At 37.8% G+C, this 22,198-nt stretch overlaps 1 protein-coding gene across 2 annotated transcripts; it reads right to left on the bottom strand.

Annotated features, from left to right (window-relative positions):
• Window positions 1–203: 203 nt before the first annotated feature.
• Window positions 204–22,182, bottom strand: wdr26b (WD repeat domain 26b). Of its 2 annotated transcripts, XM_067418102.1 has the most exons (14): window positions 21,673–22,181; window positions 20,313–20,412; window positions 16,610–16,666; window positions 14,733–14,869; window positions 13,639–13,736; window positions 12,475–12,631; window positions 12,252–12,390; window positions 11,915–12,055; window positions 9,851–9,970; window positions 8,618–8,763; window positions 8,449–8,527; window positions 7,772–7,901; window positions 7,499–7,693; window positions 204–2,680 (listed from the first exon to the last, which is right to left on the bottom strand). In XM_067418102.1, exons 1-14 carry the CDS (start codon window positions 21,876–21,878, stop codon window positions 2,655–2,657), a joined length of 1,731 nt encoding a protein of 576 aa, XP_067274203.1. In that variant the 5' UTR covers window positions 21,879–22,181; the 3' UTR covers window positions 204–2,654. The 2 variants fall into 2 exon arrangements, with proteins under 2 accessions (XP_067274203.1, XP_067274202.1); XM_067418101.1 differs by having other exon boundaries at window positions 12,252–12,631; window positions 21,673–22,182.
• Between the last annotated feature and the right edge of the window lie 16 nt (window positions 22,183–22,198).

The raw sequence follows: 22,198 nt of genomic DNA, 5'->3' as shown, positions 1-22,198 counted from the left end.
TAACTTAAAAATACAATGCTTTTAAGTATTCTACATTATAGTATCATTGTATATGGATTGTATTACCATCTGATAATATTACTATACCATGATACCACCACAGTATTTTTCATAGTGGACTACATAACTGAATATCCTTTAAAGGTTTACACATTTTTAACAGTGGTCTTGTGACCCCATGCAGTTCAATGTGAAATGCTTCATTATGTTTCAAAACCCTGAATGCTTTATTGAAAATATGCATACATAACATTTCCTACACAACAATACAAAACAGTACAATCACTTTTGAAATAACACATTTAATGCAAATGGATGCCCTTCGTACAGGAGCAGTTATGACGAAAACCTCTCACACACCTGATTCACAGTCAAACATGAGAGCAACACACCTGCAGTTAGCTGGAAAGGAGAGACCCTCTTGCATATGGTTAGTACTTTAGAGAACACAAACCTCGCCATACAAGAGTAACAATACACTCAATACACAATACAACCCCCATCATCATCAAATGCATTAATAGTATGTCTACTGCTGTAATGAGCAGGCTTGTTTTTAGTTCTTTAAAACAATGAGGAAAAGCCAGAGAAAGTGACAAACTGCTCTCAGATAAGCTAAATCAACAGCAAAGATGCGTCACAGTGCACAAGCATCAGCCTGGTCCAAGCAGCAACCAATTATTGTTGAGATTTTATTCGATTTTTATTTGCTTATGGCACAAAATGGTCCTCAAGTAAACAGGCTAAATTCAATGAAAACCAAAACAAGCAGATGTTTCTGGGCAAATCAAAGAGATTTCACTGAAGCCATTCTAAATCAAAATCTATTTTACAAATCTTTAGTAACTGAAATAATCATTGGATCAAACTCGTCCATGAATTGCTCTCAAACAACTGCTTTTCTAACGAATTTCACGCAGCGCTTTAGCGCCCAAGCTAAGATTCATAAAGTTGGCGAGGGTGAACCCTTAAAAATCGTATTATAATAAAATGTTTGATGCAAGTTTACAAAAGATAGTGAAATAATCTGGATATCCATTTGAACTTCCACCTGCGAGGCAAAGGCCGGAGCGTATAGCACCATCTTATGACTGCGGAAAGCATATGGTTAATGTAATAATATATATTTTAAAAATGTAAAGAATGCTAATAATGCTTAAATAAAAGATTTAAAAAAAAAGAGGAGACAACGTATCTGGTTATAGTTTAATATACTGATACAGAGATAAAGTCAACCAACCAAAAAAAAAAAAAAAAAAAAAAAAATTGGTCAACCAAAAAAGTAACAAATACTTCCATAAAAACAGGCAGAAAAGCATTAATATCAGTCCATAGCAAATATTTATTTCTCTCCAAAAAGGGGGACTCAAATGCTCGATATTTGGTGTAAACAGTTCAGATTGTGTGGATTTAATTGAGCTAACATACAGGCAGAGCTTTCGTGTGGATGAAATGGTTGTGGATATGTAGAGCGGTCGGAGACGGTTTATTTTAATGCTGGTATGGCTGCTGCAAGAAACATTATATCGGGGCTCTCAGCTCAAATGTTGCTGCATAGGTCATTTATACGCCACAAACTCCTCATCGGGAGCCGAATATCTGATTGACAGTTTGAGTGTCACAGTATCTTTTCTGTTTAAAGCTGTCGGCACGTTTTCACGCACGTTCAGAGTAAAAAGAACGTACGTTTCGCTCTCAAAGTCACGTTTCCGTTCCAATTTTTCAAACTAATATGACAAAAGTCTCTCTCCTGAACGCCACCTCTAAGGTAAGTGGTGAAAACAAGGAACTTTGCTAATAGCTTTCTTTAAAAAAAAAAAAAAGATACAAAATGGTTCTCAAGTTTTTGTTCCACAGATGAAGGTCTCTGGGGCTTCGATCAGATTCTGTTAAAATGATTAATTCAGCTAAACAGGGGACACACTCACGCTGGTGTGAAAACAGTGCCACATGCGAACGTACACCAACTTCAGGCACATTTGAACACTCACACACACTGTGCTACAGGAGGGAGGCCGAAGCAGAGCTCGAGTCGAACACTCAAACTCTCAGAGATCAGATCGTGACCTCTGACCCCTGCTGATGCGTGACGTGGGCCCGGTGGAAACAAATGCAATTGTGTTCTGAAAGATTTAAAAATAAAAAAAATCTACAGCACTCCATCATCAACACTAAAGCCCAAGCTGATCAACTGCTAAAGGAACAAAAGAGAATTGCCAGGACTAGTATTTCTTTAAAAAAAAAGTTTTGTCCTTTGCCGCTGGAGGATTGAGAGCGAGAGAAAAACATTGAGTGCAAGTTTATACACCCGGCTGAACACTGGTCGCCCACCCCGGCGCTCGAGCCTGATGGGGGGGGGATCTTGTCTTCAGGCCTAATGTGGGGGTTCTAATGGGGAAACACGGGGAACCCGACGGGCATCCCGCGGAGGGAAAGAGATCAGATCCGTCGTTATGGAAGCGGGTCCCTGTGGAGGCAGGTCAGCGTCAGGGGTCTCTGCTGCCTCCGGGCTCCTGAAAGCGAGGCTCTGAATCTCTTTCGCGTTTTGCACTCTTGTGTGTCGTTGTGGAGGAGGGCATTGCTGTAATCGGGTTTTTCTCTGTTGGATTTCGCATATTTCTTGTGATAAGAAGCCGTCTGTTCCAGGGCTGCCATCAACTGTCCATACTGCTGCCACTCTCTGAGAAAATGAGAGATTGACATGTGATTGCAACACTTTTACTCAGCAAGGATGCATACAATTGATCATGTGACAGAAGCAGAGGTGTCAAGTAACGAAGTACAAATACTTCGTTACCTTACTTAAGTAGAAATTTTGGGTATCTATACTTTACTGGAGTAATTATTTTTCTGCCTACTTTTTACTTCTACTCCTTACATTTTCACGCAATTATCTGTACTTTCTACTCCTTACTTTTTAAAAATAGGCTCGTTACTCCGCTTTCATTTCATCTTATTTAAAAAAAAAAAAACTATGCAGATAAATTGCGTCATCCGGATAGTGTGAATTTGATTGTGGTTGGATAAGAAGTGTAAACATATACCATTCCAACACCCTATTGGTTACATCGCGCTTGCACATGACTCAAAGCACAAATCACACACGGTGTTGCCAGATGGGGCGGGTTCCAGTGGACGAGCACGCACTTTCAGTCAATCAGCGATCAGCAGCAGACGCGCTCATTCATGACAGCCAGGTTTTTAGCGCGATAACTCATTGTAGATGTATATTCAAGTGATTGCTATGCTAAAGTGGCATACATACAGTATATAACGTTATATACACAAGCCGTTTCTACAGTAAGGAGTGGTAGAGTGAACAAACTCTCAAACTTGGATTACACCTGTGACTCGAAGACTCTTTATAAGTATAATCATTATTCCTGTCCATCATAATATACACACTCGGGACATCTGCAACTAGCAACCCCAACAGCTGCTGAAAGAGGTTTGAATCAATGATGAATCAGTTTTGACTGGACTAAGTGCATGTCCTATGAACTTCACAAGGGTACTGTAGTTTTGTCAGAGCAAAGCTAAGCGAATTGTTGTTTTTTGTCAGCGGATTATTGTACAGTATATCAATGAATTACGCATTTTGGCAGTGGTGTGTTTTAACGTGAAATGCCTGTTAATTATGTGCTTTTTCCGATATCTTATATTGGGCACTGTTTGCACTTAAAGTGGCTTCTTCAATAAAATATCATCACATTATTTTCCCAGTTTTGGTGACCTTTGAGCCCTGCACAGGCCCTGCACAATCCTTCTTATGACACACTCCTGCAGTCATTAAAATAGTTCAGCTTTGTTTGTAATGTCCAATAGTTATATTTTGTTTAGTTTCTTTAATAAAGTTAATTTAGAAAAATGTTTGGATAATCTGTTTGTTTGTTAATTTTTTTTAAAGTGACAACCAAGCAGTCAGCGGCCGACAGTGGGTATGAGGTTAGGGGTGTAAAAGTCAGGGTCCGTAGGGCTCTAAATCGTCGACTCAATCTGGCAACACTGATCACACATGTAGCCTACATTTACATTCCGATAAAGGTTATTCATTACTTTTAGGCAACTAGTCATCATATCTTCCGCTTCAGGAAACATGTTAATGCTCAGCAGTACACATAATGGTATATTTCCATTGTACTAAAATGCATTAATTTTAATGGGTATATGTGGCTGAAACAGGTAGCCAGTGCCTCCCAAATTTTTCAACATTAACATTTTAATCTAACATTATAGTCATTATGGCCTTTAGAAAAATGTTTTTTGAGGAGGTGGGGTAGTGCGCTATATGCCCCTGTGGTGTGGCCTAAGCTTTTGTCTTTAATGGCATTTTTTTCCTTACATTACTTTTACTTTTATACTTTAAGTAGTTTTGAAAACCAGTACTTTTACACTTTTACTTAAGTAAAAAGCTTGAGTTGATACTTCAACTTCTACAAAAGTATTTTTAAACCCTAGTATCTATACTTCCACTTGAGTAATGAATGCGAGTACTTTTGACACCTCTGGACAGAAGACTAGTGTTGTCAAAAGTACCGACTGCGATAACAGCGTTCGGTGTCACATTTTTTTATTTCAGTACCGATTTGGTAAGCTGGAATGGTAAACACCTCTGACTGACCATTGTGCTCACACGTTAATCGGATGTGCCTGTGATTGGAGCGTTTGAAAGCACACGAAAGTGTTTGAAACCGTTTTGAAACGGGAGCAAGAGCGTTTGAAAGCATAAGCAGGCATCAGCCAGCGGACTGGTAGGCTGATAGACATCCTGAATTCAAACGCTCTGTGTGTATCTGTGTAAGCGCTCTGTGAAAAGAGTCATTGATGTACATTTACAACATAATGATTGTGAAGAGCTAATCATTGTAGCCAATCGCAGACATGTTTGATGAGCGCGTGAGCACAATGGCCAGTCAGAGCCCGAGCCCAGAAGTGTTTACGATTACAGCTCAACAGCGCTCAAAACGTCACATTGTTTAATTTCAGTGCCGATTTGGTATTGTGGTCGGTACGTTTGACAAAACTAGTAAATACATTTATAATGACAAATATTTTTGTTTCAAATAAATGCTGTTCTTTCGAACTTGTTTTAATTCATCAAAAATATTAACGTGCCCCTATTATGCTATTTTAAAGTTTAATTTTGTTTGGAGGGCTCCAACAACAGATTTGCATGCATCAAAGGTCAAAAAAACTTCTCATAATATACAGTGTTCAATGATTCTTAAACAACTCAATGGAGGAATCAGTCTCTAAATCCTTACTCTGCTCTGATTGGTCAGATGGCTTGGTCGTGACTGGTCTAACGCATACAATACGTATTTTGGAAACAAATGCCCATTACCATAGCTGAACTCAGTTCTGTCCAGAGGCTTCCTAAAGCTCAGCGATAGTACACACAGTAGTGACCATGACATCGATTTAACACCAATCCCTGCGTGAGTCGGAATCGATGATGAAACATTGGAAGAACTAGTTATTCAACTCGAACCTTGAGCAGGTTGAGAGGTTTCAACTGTAATTCCTTACCATCAGCATTAACAAGTGTGCGTCCATCAACAAAAACGTGCGTTTTATCTATTGCACATGTGGGAACTGTATCGATAACAGTTCATACGTTAGCCGAGCACTAACGTGAATGAGTAATGTAATATTAAAGTTCACAAAACTTTACTCAAAGTAGTAAGAACAACAGACAATAGTGGCCCACAGCTGTAGTATCTCAGTGAGACAGTAATAACGTGAGTTAGCCGGTTAGCCAGATACTTACACCATATGAAACACAATTTTCAAAAATTCAAAAATCCATAATAGGGCACTTTAAGATGCACAGCTGATTTTGACTGCAAACAATAAGAAATGTTTCTTAAGCAGCATATTAGAATGATTTCTGAAGATCATGTGACACTGAAGACTGGAGTAATGATGCTGAAAATTCAGCTTTGATCACAGGAATATATTAGAAACCTTTATTTGGGGTTCCTACACTTTTCCTATAGCAAATCTCCATACTATTCCAGACTCAAATGTTCAAACATCTGTAGATTTTCAAACCTTATTTAACAAATGCATTATTTTAAGCTTTATATTTGGTATATAGTACAGCCATCTGTTTGATTTTCTCAGTGACAACATACAGAGCCTCTAAAAAATATTTAAGACTTAATTTAACGGTGCTTGCTATATATACACATTATATATACATATACATAAACACACACACACACTTATACACAATAACCTATTTCCTTTGTGTGTCACTGCTATCTTACTATTAAGAAAACAAAAGCATGGGTGCACATTAATTAATAGAGGTTTCTTTTGCTCTAAATTCTGCTTTCCTTAGGGTAGTACCTCTAATATCAAGTTAACACCTCCGCTGTGGCGGTGGGGAAGCCATGATAAGAAATGAGCTGATGGCACAATACGGCTGTGTGTATTGTCCTATTTGCCAAGTTTAAGGGTCTATAAAAAGACTAGTACAAAAAAAGTGTTAAATTTGGCTTTCGTTAGGCCTTAGGTCTGCTTAAACGCATACTCTGTGGCGGCCAAGAAACCACACTGTGAAATGAGCTAATGGTGCAATAGCTGGCTCAGTGTGCAATGTCCTACAGTAAATGCTAAGTTTAATGGTTTCTCATACGCACAAGAAAGTCTGCATGTTTTTGCAAAGGTCCTTTTAGAGGCTCTGTAATACAGTGCTAAGAATATTGTGAGAAGGAAACCCAAAAAGTCGTGTTTTGACAGTCACTAAACAGCTGCCATGAAAACGGACTTCTTGTATAAATATATTTTCATTAAATTCTTAATTTTCTGCAGTAGAAAACTAAATAAGAGCAATAGTCATAAACTAGGACTAAACAGAAGTACTATTCATTAGAAAAAAGCTTCAGTCACAACAATACAGTTAGGAACCTGTTTGACAGCATAACGGCTTCAGCATAAAGTCCCAGTCAACATAAAGAACAGCATTAGAAATACTGCTGGTGTCACCAAACACGGTTTCTGTTACAGAAAAGTTAGCTCATGCAATGCTTAAAGCCAGCATAAAAAAATACAAATTTACAAAACGTATTTTACTTCTGTAACAATGCAATTCAATACGAAACAGGACATTCAATAAGAAGGAAAAAAGTAGGGTGGGATTTTATTGCGTTGCTGCAATAAAAAAGTAATGATATTTTAAAAAAACAATTAGAACTTTTTTTTGAAAAAACGATCTTAAAAATGATTTAATATAATAATTAATTATTCATAATAATATATTATAATATTAAAAACATTTTAAAAAAAGGATTAAAATGTTGGCAGATTTCTGCAAGATTAAAACAAATTAAGATGACAAAGTCAATCTTATTTACTTTGAGTGTTATTGAAACTCACATTTAATCAGATTATTGAAAGTATTATGGAGAGTGATAGCATTTTTTGCTTGTGCATCAAATAGCAGTGTAAGTACACTTCCTGTAAGGTCTGCGATTGGATAGTATGTCTGTACCATTGAGGCCGCCCAGCTCTTGTGCGTCCAGGAAGGGTGCGGGTCCCCAGATGCGGACTGTGCCGTCGTCAGAAGCGCTGGCCATAAGACTGGGAATACACGGGTTCCAGCTGACACAGTTCACTGTGCGTGTGTGTCCCGTCAACTCCACGATCGGCAGCTCACTGCGCTTGTGCCAAATATATACCTTATGATCTGAGAGACAGAGCGAGATTGAGCGAGACTCAGTCGAAATACACCCGAGCAAAGAAGCAGAGGAATAAACGAAATTACCTTCACTGCCGCTAGCAATGAAATCCTCGTTGTGTCCACCAAAGCAGGAGTGAATGGTGTAGAAACCCTGTGTCACACCCTGGTACTTCCTGACCAACACACGGTCCTGAAGGTCCCAGAGATGAACGCCCTGAGACAAACACACACGAGATAAGCTTGTTTGAGACACGACAAGAGGCACATTTGCTTACAAACACCAAACATCAGAAAAATGTCACAATTTAAAGATATTAAAAAATAAGGCTTACATTACTACAAAACAATTTAATGCAATATTCTCAAAAATAATGAGAAACTAAAGAAACCCAGAAAAATTACGGATAATTATTTATAATCTTTGACAATTATGAAATTATAAAAATGACAATTGAATCCAAAGATAGTAAATAAGGAAAACACTGCTGCAATAACATATAATAGCCTCAAAAATAATTGAAAAGAAAATGAATGAATTAATATTTAAATCGAAAACGCATACAAATTATTTTAAAGGTAGTAAATATGAGCATAATATTGCTGCAATAAAATAATTCCTTCAAAAAAATCTATTGGAAAATGAATGAATTAAAATAAAATTATATTACTTAATAATAATCATTAAATTAACTTTTCAACATTAAAAACATGATAAAAATAAAATGAACTAATTAACGTATGCGTGAGACCCATAGGCTTACCTGAGTTGCTACATTTAACAAAGCTAATCTTCCATTCTTAGAAACAGTGAAAGACATTATAGGATGATCCTCCTGAACTCTAGAGTACAAACAGAGAGAAGTGAAAGGTCAGTTTCCAAAGCTCAGACCCATCTGAAAATCAGAACAGAACATCTAAACTGCTGCTGACATGTTTCTGTCTGTTAGGTCCTCGAAACTGTATCCACGGATCCGCTGGTGTGTATCAGAGGCGAGAACAGTCCGGCCGTCGGCCATACACCAGAGGCACTGCACACGCACGCCTTCCCACGACTCCAACAGGTTTCCGTCAAGATCCTGTTTCAAGCACAACCAACAAATCCAAGTCATGTCAACTTTATTCATGCAGTGCTTTATATAAAGTAAAGGCTGGCATTTTTCCGGCAATCCTGCGAGTCCCGGCGGGATGGGAAACTAAAATCACTATAAATCACGTGATTGGGATGGGAGCAGAATGTTTTTTTTACCAGGAGTGGGCAGGACTGGGAATCGTAATAACACCATGATATCATCTATAAAAATATACTGTTTATATAAATTAACTATGTTTTAATTTTAAAACTCAATTCTAGTGTTGCCCTGTCTCTTTATGCTCTCCTGTTTGCTGTTGGCATGGCTGGTTAAGTGAATTATGAATCCACATTGTAACAGTTGGTGGCTAACGCCAAGCACCAATAATATAAGAGAAAGGAGGCTTCCCCATGCACTTTTAAAAAAAGTCAAAAATAATCTGATGAAAATCCTCATCAAAATTGAGTCAGACGTGAAAGCTTCAACTACTGTTGGAAAATGATAACTCAGTTGTGCTCACCATTTTAGGGCAGTCTGAAGTAACCAAAAAGACGACGTGAAAACGGCATAAGATGCAAGACATTTACTGCGCACGCGCGTGCCTGTGTTTGCATAATTGAATGTGTGTGCATCGTTATTATATTGAACTAAAAGCCATCTTAAATAAAAACGTACTTTTGGGTTTTTATTCAACTAGGCATGGGCATGCTGTGATCAGTACTGAATGTTTACTTGTAACCGGCCACAAAAAAAAAAACACAGGAGTGGGAGGGAACGGAAGTCATTCTTCTGGGATTGGGATGGAAATTGTCATCAGTTTTTATCGTGGGATTGGGATAGGACGGGATTTTTGTGTGGGAGTGGGACGGGAGAAGTTTGAAAATCCACTACCACCCTCTAATATAAAGCTGCTAAAATCGTTTTAAAACAGCTTCACAGTAATAACCAGGACAATAACAAAATTCAAATTCTGCTATAAAGCAGCTCTAAAAAGACAATAGTATTGAAATCAGTTCAGTGTTGATTCAGATCAGTTCAATAATTGTGTAAAGTTTATCATTACTAAAGAGAAGCATGTGCATTTTGAACTTACACATTGGTAAAACTGCCCCCTCTGTCCTCCTGTAACGAAGCGCTTGGCGTCAGGGTTCCAGGCGACACTGGTCAGGCTGTCCTCATGAGACTGACTCATCTTTGTGCGCAGTTCTCCTGTCTGACCCCCAGGTGGAAAAGAGTCAGAGGTCAGAGGTGAGCTCAAATGAATGAAGTCTATCTAAAAAACATCAGTAGTGAATAAACCAGTATGGGGTTTTAATAGCAAACGCTGACATCTTAAGAGAGCCAAGGTGGCCGATGGCCAATTTAAAGCTGATTTATTACACTATTTAATTTATTACACTATTTAATTGAATAATTTTTACTATTTATTCTTTTATAGTAAATAAATCGTTGCTGCTATCAAATTGAACTATTCTCAAAAATAATTGAAAAGTAAACCTTTTCAAATTTATGAATTTAAAAAATGTAAAAAATAGTTTAATTACATAAAACAGTACATGGATAATATTGCTGCAATAAAATGTTTTCATAAATAATTTGAAATGATTTAAAAAATATATTAATCATAAATAATAGTTTTAAAACTGGCAAACGGTGGTCTTTCGAATCAGTTTTGACTGCGACTCTGGAAGACTTGGAGTTGAGCTTTTCTCTGAGAAAAGAACAAAGAACGGCACTGAAGTCATTCTTAAGAAGGGAAGATGTGTTCAGAGTTTTGCCGACCGGATACGGCGAATGTTTAATCTGTCAACAAGCACCGCTTCACCTTCATTGCTCTGGTTGGTTGTAGCGCTATCCTATTGCGTGCGGAGGGAGTTTGAAAGACAACTGTTTATCCCGCCCCTCGGATTGAGCCGTCAATGGTGAGTTTCCAGACCAAACATGATGTGAGTCTGGCTTGACAGGCTAGATCATTATATTATTAAAATATATATTTGAATCATTATTATTAATAAACTACAGCTAAAAAAACAACATATATTGCATATTGTAATAATGACGTAACATTTGTTTGATATTTTCTTCTTTTTTACTTCCAATAAAAGAAGCTTCTTGCAACAAATTGAAGAGCAAAGATTGTGTGTTAAACACCCAAACAATGCTTTATCTAGGCATCTTATTTAGTGAGAGAATGATGGAAAATTTTATATTTTTTTATTCCTATTGAGATATTTAAAATCTCTTTTGCAAGGGAGCCCTGTATAAACCTTTAGCCTCAAAAGTTGCTAAATGAGTAGTTAAAGCTGCTGTTCGTAACTTTTTTTGTGTTCAAGATTTACAAAAATTATATAATGAGAATGTACAACAGGGCTATTCAAATCTTACCCTGGAGGGCCAATGCAGTGCAGAGTTTAGCTCCAACCTTAATCAAGCACACCTGAACATGCTAATCAATGTCTCCAGGATCATTAGAAAATCACAGGTGAGTGTGTTTGATCAGGGTTGAAGCTAAACTCTGCAGTGCATTGGCCCTCCAGGGTAAGATTTGAATAGCCCTGATGTACAACATGAATCCATTTTCTAAACCGTGTTTTTGTCTTACCCTGAATCATTATGGTACCTATATAATAAGTATTTATATTGGGACTATTTCAGGCCAGACTGGTAGGTACCACTGCGGAGGAGCACAGTCCCTGCGTGATCCGCCATAGACATTAAACAGAGAGAAGTAGCTCCGGCTGCAATGTTCTTCCGCAAGACGCATACAGTTCTGTTTATTATCCACTAGAGTGCAAAAAGTTACGGACTGCAGCTTTAAACTTCCGGTCATGCTTTATATCACTTCTACATCATGAAACAAAACAAGAACAAAACAAAATGATCCACATCCACCAGTAAAATTTATAATACTATAAAACTATAATACATAAATATTATAAATATATAATACATAAAACTAATTAATAGAATAAAAAAAAGAGCCAAAAGAATATCTTGGGTTTCCCTCAATGTGTTCATGTGCATTCCTCATCTTTTAAATACAATAAATTACTTAAAGGTAGCATTAGATACGCCCAGATTTGGAATATATGTTGCTAAAATGCAGTAAATGCACATTTTTCAAAGAAAAAACATCAAGATGTGCACTTTGGCTTACCTGAACGTTCCACAGCCAGAGCTCAGAGCAGTCGTCTGGACCGCAGGCGATCAGGTAAACATCATCAGGACTCCAGGCAAGATACGACACACCGTACGCGTGACCCTCCAGAGTCCGTAAGAGCTTCAACTGATGCGAGTCCTGTGTGTGAGAGTGGATGTTTATACCACAACATCCCCGAGTCTCTTTTAACAGTTATTCAAGTTTGACAAGTGTTGCTGTCACTCATGCTGGCAAAAATCGCCAACTCTCACTAAAAGCGCTACACTTCCCAGATGCTCAAACAAACAGAGCAATGTTTTTGTGGCATGTCCACGTGAAAGATGTCCTCACTCACCGGCTCCACCTGCCAGATGATCACAGTTGTGTCCTTCGAGCCGGTGGCGAGTTTAGTGCCGTCGTTGGAGAATTTGCAGAACCAGACTTCATTGCAGTGCTCTGTGAGGATCTGCTGTGTGTAACAGGGAAACTGTTTCCTGCAAACACACACGTACATGGCATGTGAAATCTTTGAGAGCGGAGGGGAGTGCGTTGCGTTCGAATGTGTAAATGCAGCACACCTTGTGCAGACATGATCCAGCAGTAAGGACACAGAGTCCAGACTGGAGTCCAGTTTGGTGTTGTGATAAAGGCAGCGATCTCTCTGCATCTCCACAGCCTGTCTGAGCAGCGTCTGCAGCCGCCGAGGAGGCAACATTACAGAGGGGGGCAGGTACGCTGAATAACACACACAATTATAATGAATATAGATGACATGAAATTAATAGAAAAGAGTAAAACAGCGAAAAAAAACAGTTTGTACTCGATTACTTAGCTATATGCTGAAGACAAAAATACCCCCAAATATGAGTGAAATGTTACAATTTCTATTGTGATGTGGTATCTATCTATATATATCTATATCTATATATATATATATATATATATACACATATACACACATACACATTCACGTAAAGGATAATTAGGAACACCATACTAATACTGTTTGACCCCCTATTTATATTTATATATATATATATATATTTATACATAAATATATATATACATAAGTACATGCAGTTCATTATTATTCCACAGTAACACGGACACTGAAAAATAAAGTGTAACCAAATGAAGTGTAACCCAGTATTGCTAGATGATGCGAGAATAGGCATAAATAATCAAATGGGCAGACAATTAAATTGTTTAAATTAAACATTGGCCAATAATTAAAATTAGTTTGATTTATTATGCATTCCCTAATCAAATCAACAATCAATACTTAACCTGAGTCAAGGTACACCCGGTTTTAAATGGAATCGTGGGTTATCTTGCTTCACATTGAGTTAACCCTCAAACCCTGAGTTAACATTCTGATTTGCATCTGATCTGTGGTGTGTGGCGAACGAACGAAGCACGCCCTAGAATTGTGTATCCTTATATTATATATTGCTGACTGTACTATCAAGTTTTCCCTGAACTGACTTAATAAAGGTATGAAATGGTCTCTTCTTCACTCTAATTGTCGTGTTTTCTGCTAAGCATCTGCTGTAACATTCTAACACCACATCTCTTCACACTGTTAAGTTTAGTACTGCAATATCAGGTTAATGCTGCAAAAAACACATTAGGGTTTTAAAATGATGATAACCCAGGATTAGGCACAGTGTGAAAAGCCCTCAGGAGTCTATGGTGTCCCCTCACATATGTATCTCTGTAAATGTGTGTGTTTGTATTCTCACTCTGGAGCTTGTCCAATAATCTACATCGTGATCCAGCGCCTTTTCCCTCCCATTCAGCCTTTGCCTTCAGATCCTCAGCATGGCTGCACATCAGATACCTTAAAACACACAGCAAAGTGAGCCATCAACACGGATCACAGTGATTTTCATTATACATATTCTATGTAGAGCTCAATAGTAATACATTTTTAGCAATAAGGGATGTTGCGGTAAGGAATTTCCCTTGCAGTGATTTTGAGTGGGTCAAAATTCGCAATATGGCCATTTTTACTTACTTATACATTTTTTGCTATATAAATAACTGTTACAATGTGTTCAATGGGCATACAGATGAAGAAGATTCAGAAACAAAACAGGCTTTATTAATAATATAAACACTCTGAATAAACACGCAGGAAAATAAGGCTAACCAACGCATAAACCAGAACTGACCAAGAACAACTGAAACACAAGGCTATATAAACGGGAGGTAGAACAAAGAGAGTAAACTGGAGATTAGTGAAACTAATGTCCTGATGACAGAAACAAACAAGGACATAATCAGTAACCAATGAAACCGAAACTAAACAGAGCAGGGAAACAGGAACTGAAAGAAACAGAACAGATTGTCCAAATAAGGGTCCACATCACAGAAAATAAACTTGAACCTTAAACATTGACAGGATGATGCTACAACAAATATTATACTTTCCTCTTCAGACATGTCAAACTTATTTTAAGCTGCTCAAGCGTGTTGGGTTTGTTTAAATCAGTGCGTGTGCCTCTTTGATGCAGCATACAGCGGTGTTGTTCATTTTAAACGGTAGATGGGTAAAGTATTCTTAAAATGAATTCTGAATAATTTGCAATAAATAATTATTCACAGTATTTTGAAGAGACCACGATAACAATACCATGCATGTTCATTATCGTGATATTGTATTACCGTATCCCAGCACATGTCTATTTGTCAGTATTGGGGCATTACAATATTGCAGTTATTGCGACAGCCCTATTAGCAATAACAAATAAACCTTTCAAAACAAATAAATAGTTTCTAATTATTAACAATGGAAAGTATGTTAATGTGCACGTGTTTGTGTCAACTTTAGTACCCGCTGAGCACGTGGATTCGGTCTGTGTTGTATTTGAGAGGAGTCAACTCTCCTCGCAACACTTGCAGAGCCTCCAGAACTTTTCCATCCTCCAAATACTCCAGATACTTCTGCTGTAATAGCAGAAACTTCATCCGCTAGAAAGAGAGAAAGAAAAGAGACTCGCTTCAGTGACCCAATCGTTAATCATACATATGCCTGAATAGTCCACTTTACAGTCAAACAACAGTCAAAACTAAAATGTTATAAATATGGAGATTTTTCTTACAAAAAAGCCTCGCTTTGCTTCAGAAGGCCTTTATTAACCCACTAAAGACGTATGGATTACTTTTATGATTAATGGATGTGCCTTTTGGAGCTTCAAAATTCAGGCTCTATTCACTCCCAGTATAAAGGAAGAGCCAGGATATTTTTGTTTTTATATAACTTTTTTAATATAAGCTGAAAGAAGAAAGTAATATGCACCCGTGATTGAGGGTGTCTTGAGGGTGAGTAAAATATGGGATAATTTTCATTTTTGGGTGAACCTACCCTTTAACAGGATAAGCTAAAATTCACTGTTTCAACACAACAAGCTGTTACTGGCTCATTGAAGATAATCATCATATTACGCAACTATTAGGGCTGTAACGGGTACACATATTCGTATCAAACCACTGACCGGACAGGACTTCCTGTACGGTGCACGTTTGTACTGACCACTACTAGATGCAATTTAAGATTTAACAGTCGGCTTGTTTTACATGCAGAACATGAGTTCCCTCACAAACATTAAGTACTGCCTATTTTCAAAATTCAAAAGATAAATGCCATTTAATGTGATCTGACAGATCACTGTATATGCGCATCAGTTCAAGCGGTAGTGCGTGTGAGAACGCGATCATCTATTCCTAAAGAATAAACATGAATCAACATCTAAAGGTATGTTGAGGATACATTACAACTTACTGAAATGTATCATATGTCGTGTAATCGCTTAATTAGTGTTTCAACCGCGGAAAGACGTCAATAAAACAGCTTATAAACAATGTCATGTAGCATTACATTTACCTCAGAAATCATGCAGTTTTCACAACTGTTAGTTTATTAGATAAATCCAACCTTTTACTAAATATATGCACTATATTATCTTATATATTTATTATATTCTACTTAACCTGTTAGTGATGTTTTGGTTATTTAATGCATGTTTAAATAAACCTGTCATGAAAATAACAGCCACTGTGTTTTAATTACTACATTTCAACAACGAATTGGAGTAAACACAATTTTATAATTAGATTTAGAAGTAAATGCAAAAAATGCCTTATGTGAAGTTTACATGTTTGCATACAATGTGTTAATTGAATTGAATTTAGGCTAATAGTTTGGGCTCTGATTTTAAACTTTAATATTTTATGTGCAAGTAAGGGCTCCCTATATAGTTTATAGTATAATATTTAAGGACAGACACAATTTGCTTAATAAACCACTGTTTAATAAAAATAATAACATTTTATATTTCGTTTTCTGCCCCCTGCTGTACTGAACACGTACCGAACCGTGACTTCAAAACCGAGGTACATACCGAACATACATCAGTTTTCTATACCGTTACACCCCTAGGAACTATGCATTACTTTACAAAGAGTTTGCAACCTACTAGCTGCATTCTGCCTCAAGAACATATGGTACATCTAAACAAAGTACAGAGTTAGTTACAAACTATCTAGCACTTACTAAGCCTTTACAGTGGGCTTGACGTTTCAATTTAAGAAAGAAATAATGAATGGCTTGTGACGACACTAGCCAGAATGATTTCTACAACATTTGTTCCAGATGAAGCTTCAGAAGCTTTCAGCATTAAGAGTGTATGCGGCCAGGTCTGGTGGTCTTACCACAATAGCGTTGGGTGAATGCATCAATGCTTTTAGCTCGTTGAGGTCGTTTTCAGCCTGTCACAAAAAGAAGCAAAACCATCAGTTCAGCATTTTCATCCAGCATTTTGGGGGGAAAACACCATCAACCACTGTACAGTCACACCACAGTTAACTTTAAAACATTCAAGCTTAGTGACAAAATAAATCAAGTGAACTTAAAACTCAGAATAGTTTAAATTTAATATAATGGCCACAAAAAGAATCTGGACATTTTAGTCAAACCTAAATTGTCTGAAATAATGTCTTTGCATTAGATAACAAAACACACAAAGTGCATTATAAAAAATATTATAAACCAAACTTTAAAGGGGTCATGAACTGAGAAATAAAATGTTACTTTTTTAACATATAAGAGGTTATCATACTATAATATCCTGTTTCAGAACTGAAAACTTCCTTGTTAGTCCAAAAACAGCTTTTATTGTAACTAAGCCCAGATAAAGTCCTGTTGTGGAATGTGCGCATGTATGTAGATTAGTAAAAGACAAGAAAATCTATGCCTACTTTATCATTGCCCCCTTTTTTATTTTTTTGGGGGTAACTTTGGCCCCGCCCACTGGCGTGTTAGTGAGATGACGATGGTTGTGTGGCAAGGCACCTTTAAATTGTGATTCAATTTAATATAGAAAACAGTCAATGAACACTTCCTTTACAATCGCTGAAACTGTCAATCAAACAGCACAAGTTTATCGGTGGCTGAGTCCTGGAATCGTGCCAAAACTCCTGTTAAAACTAACAAATCTTTTATTTACATTGTTTGCACTGTTAGTTATGATGAAAGCATTCGTTAGTGTGCAGAAATTGAGTTGCAATGACAAGATCACTGAATTCATTCATTCGACTACAATGCTCATCACTGTAATATAATGATCACACAAATGTAATGCTAGAATCAACACTTTTCACAATTAGTTAACCTTAAGAGCTGTAATAGTAAAAACATGCTAAAAGTTTTCAAGCGTTACACATGTAATACTTAGCTATTTTTTATATGCAAAGACGTTAGCTAATCACAGCAGTGAGGGTTTAGTCTGAAGTCTCAAAGCAGACACACCCCTTAAAACAGAGCGTTCAAATCAGAGGGCTAAAATCAGGGTAGGAAAATGCCCTTTATTTCTGAATTATGACAAATTTTAATGTAAAAATCATACTAACATTATGATTGGACCCCAGTCAATGTTAATATTATGGCCATGTTTCACAGACAGGGCTTAGATTAAGCCAGGATTAGGCTTTAGTTCAATTAGGACATTTAAGTAGCTTTTATAAACATGCCTGAGAAAAAAAAACATTACTGGTGTGCAATGCATCTCGAGTCAAAACAATGGCAGTGAGTGATATATTTTAAGATATGTCAGCGCAAGTTATTTTCATTTAAAACAGCTGCATTTTAGACTGGGACTAGCTTAAGCCTTGCCTGTGAAACCAGGGTACAAGTGCACATTATAAGTGCAACATTATGAAATAATGCAGTTCATGACATTACTTATATTGATCAAAATGAGATATGAGCATGAGCAAACTTGATTTTTAAATAAGCAATCACCTTAAAATTAATCAGCATTTCCCTTTATGAGATTAAAAGAAGCAGTATGTGTTTGTAAAATTGCCTCTATAAATAGATAGAAAACTAGTAAAGAAAATAGGATTCAGCTTTATCAGTGTTAGTTCGGGAGCTCAGAAGACAAACAAAAGAAATCCAAAAATCCACAGAATTGACTGAAACAGAGTTTTTCTTATTCCACCATGAACCCTGAAAATGCCAGCATGATTATGGTTTCTGCCTGACATCTTAGAAAAGCTTGGTTTTAATGGTAAAAACCCATGTCCAAACTTTCCTATATTTAAGTGAGAGATGGTCAAATAAACATGCTCCTTCCTGTACAAAATACAGCATTTCTGGATTGCTTTTACTTTTAAACTACCCAGCAGACACATAAATGAATCAACTTGTCTTTGTTTGTCATGAAGCGTAAAGGAAAGGGAAAGACCTGCAATCATGCACAAAAAAAGAAGAAAAAAATCATACTTGTGGTTAGAGAAAAGAACGTTCAATGCAAAACGAAATGGCTGAATTCAGCATGAAGCTTTATCCAAGAAAAAAAAAACTAAACTATTTATGCAAAACCATATAAAACAGAAAGAATTAAGCTTTCTTTTTTAAGGACCCTTCACAGCCCCCTCATACACATATTTACATGACCTTTGAACAATCGTTCACCCATCAGTCAGCATGACCAGACCTTAATAAACATGACGCAGCCCTCCCTCATTCTATGTCAATAATGCGAATATTTCCAAGTGAAACAAGTTGAGTCAGTTTATCTATTGGGAAATGACTGGATTGGTTGTTTGTTTTATTTAGCATAACATCTAACATGGATATATTCATAATGAGAGACATGGGGAAAAGAGAAAAATACATAAATATCAACAACAAAGAATAAAAAAAGCTTATCTTTAAAAATAATCTAAACCTTAATCTGGACTCACTTCAATAAAAATAAGATTCATTAATAATAAATTAGCCCAAAGAAAGACTATTGATCAGGATTCCTATACACATTTTCTATTTCAAAATTCATACTCAAATTTCTTAACCTCCTTCCAAATGATTTTTCAAACCATATTTATTCATATATATGGTGCATACATAATTTCTAGTATATAGTAGCCATCTTTAAATAATTTTATTTTTAACACTTTAAACCTGCATATATATTCACCTCCGACACATCAGTTTGATACTGTAAAAATGGTTTGATGACGCATGATCACCAAACATCTCAGTCTGATTTAGATGAGCATTTGCTCCTGTATCTGTTGTTGGTTTGAGTGGCACACACACATTCCTTTAGTGAAGTTCAAAAGAGACTAGCTTATGGTAAATACAAGTTTAATGTCATGAAAATGTGTGCATTGACTTAAATTCACTCAGTCGTGCACAACAATCGCAAAAATTGTGTCATGAAAACACTGTATGATACATCGGCCCGGTTTCACAGCCAGGTTTAGATTAAGCCAGGATAACGCCTTAGTTCAATAATTAAAACGTAAGTATCTTTTATAAACCTGCCTTAGAAAAACCATTACTGCCGTGCATCTTGAGACAAAACAATGACACTGATATATTCTAGGATATGTCAGTGCAAGTGGCTTTCAGTTAAAACAACTTAAACATGAATTTTAGTCTGGATCTATGGGTGTACTCACACTAGGCACGGTCGTCTTGTACCCTGCCCGAGCACGATTCTTAATTGAAAAGTGTATCCAAGTAGTAATAGTTTGGTGTTTGCTGTCGTAATGATGACAGTAGCACACAGCTGTTCCATGACTGGTCACGGTTCGGATCGCCTATGTGTGAGTACACCCTAAATCATCAAAATTATGATATTATTCTCCGGTTTCACAGACACACAGGCTTAAGATATTCCCAGACTAAAAGGCATGTCTGAGCTGTTAACTGGAAGCAACTTGCACTGACACATCTTAAAATATGTCAGTGCCATTGTTTTGTCTAAATGCACACCAGTAGCAGTTTTTTCTTATTCTTCTAATGCACATCTATAAAAGCCTCTTAAATGTACTAACTGAACTAATTAATCCTGTCTTAATCTAAGCCCTGTCTGTCAAACAAGGCCTAAATATGACATATGCTCACCTTGTGCCATTCCCCTTCCATGACGTGGTTCCGAAACTTCGTGGCTGACGGATGCTCCAATCTACAGCCAGATTCCTGCATCAACAAATCCACCGTCTGACTAAAATAGAGACAGACACGCATTGCTCAGATAACGCAACGCTCATTTAATACACCTTTATCAAACACCATAACTAAAGCTTCATGTTTTCAATTTGCCATCTTTGAGAAAAGCAACAGCTAGTTATTCAAGTAATGTTGCCATCTGATCGGAAATAAAAAGTGAAGATAAAAGGCCAAATATTAAACTTAATGAGGGATGGCAGTTAATGATTGTTTGTCCCTAACTATATAATGAAAATATTAATTTCTGAAGGGGTTCTGGGTGATTTTGTGTGCGATTTACCTGCAGCACTCGGCCACATCACAGTTAACATCAGAACAACAGCACTCTTACTTGTGTCATATTGCTACTTTATAGTCATAGTCATCCTCAGTTATGACTATATTCGCATTATAGCTCTTATTATTTACATATATTAATAGGGTAAAAAAAGACATGCCCAAACATGTTGCAGTAAACATGACGCTACAGACAGGTGAAGGTTTCTAGAACAGTGTGAAAGTGTTTTGAATGCAGGGTCCCACAGAATTACGTCATGCTATGATTACAAAAGAGAGAGTGTGTGTGCATGTGTGTGTGTGTGTGTGTGTGTGTGAGGGGGGATGGGAAGGATGTTTGCAGTTTTCTTGATGTTTTCGGTTCATCTTGTAGTCTAGTGCCTCGGATCTGTGCTCGAGGACTGTGATCTGGATTGTGATTGTTCAAAATTCATGTTTGGAGTTTGAATCTGAATGACAGCTGATGGCTTTAGCAGATCTTCACTAAAATTAGATTCAAGCTTCTTTCTAATGTAAACCAGCTGCTACACACACATTCCACAGCCGCCATTAAAACGCAAAAACAGACAGAGGATGTCATCCTGATTTTATGTCGCGTAAACACGGATATATGATGTATTGACAAAAATATGTGGATTTAAATGAATTCATCTTTACATTTGACAGTATTAAAGAAAAAATATGCTTTCTGGCCCGGAGAAATACGTGACACACACAGCTGTCATCTGTGATCGCACCTCTCTTTGTGTGTATCCGTCTGACATTCTGGTCGAATTATAAATATTTGTATGTTATTTTGTCGGGGTAAAAAGGTTTTGACTGTCATTAAACACGACATTAAAGGATCGACGTCGGCCGCTTCGTTGATCACATAACGGCTGCGGTCTAACGTTAGTTGTGTCGCGCGCTCGACCTGTCAAACCGGGTTTTACCAGAACCGACTCGGTCCGGTCGTGCTCCTCATTACCGCAACACTTACTTCAGCCCTAACCCGTGCAGATGCTGTCCGATGAGGCGGATCACATCCTCCTCCGCCTGAGATAGACGCTTCTTCTTTTTTAGGGATCCCGAACCCGTCCCGGAGGCCCCCGAAGCCGAGCCCGCATTGCTCTGGAGGCCGTTGGCATCTCCGTTCTGCGTGCTGGCTGGGTGGTTCTGCTCCTGTCCGGTCCCGTTCGACTGCATGTTAGTGCCGCTTCGGCTGAGGTGGTGGGTCGCTAATGGAAGGCCCGCTGAAGCCCCGGGCTCTCCTACTCCCTCCGCCGCCGAGGCTCGGTGCTTCTTCCGCGGGGGCGGCGACGCTCCGCCGGTGTCCGAGTCGGAGGAGGAGGAAGCGGAGGCCAGAGTTTCCTCACCGAGAGCGGCCGTGGTTAGAAGCCGGTGAAGCCCGGGGGAGGGGAAAGAGGCGTCGGGCTCCCGCGGTCCAGAGCGCGTTTCGTGCGAGGGTCGTTCGTGTTGTTGTTGTTTCTCTTCAAACAGCTGCAGATCTAATGGCGTCCAGACGC

This window comes from Pseudorasbora parva, chromosome 15 (assembly GCF_024679245.1).
Source record: "Pseudorasbora parva isolate DD20220531a chromosome 15, ASM2467924v1, whole genome shotgun sequence".
Lineage (NCBI taxonomy): Eukaryota > Metazoa > Chordata > Actinopteri > Cypriniformes > Gobionidae > Pseudorasbora > Pseudorasbora parva.
Note: the sequence above shows the minus strand (reverse complement) of the source record. Positions and strands in the feature narration are given on the sequence as shown.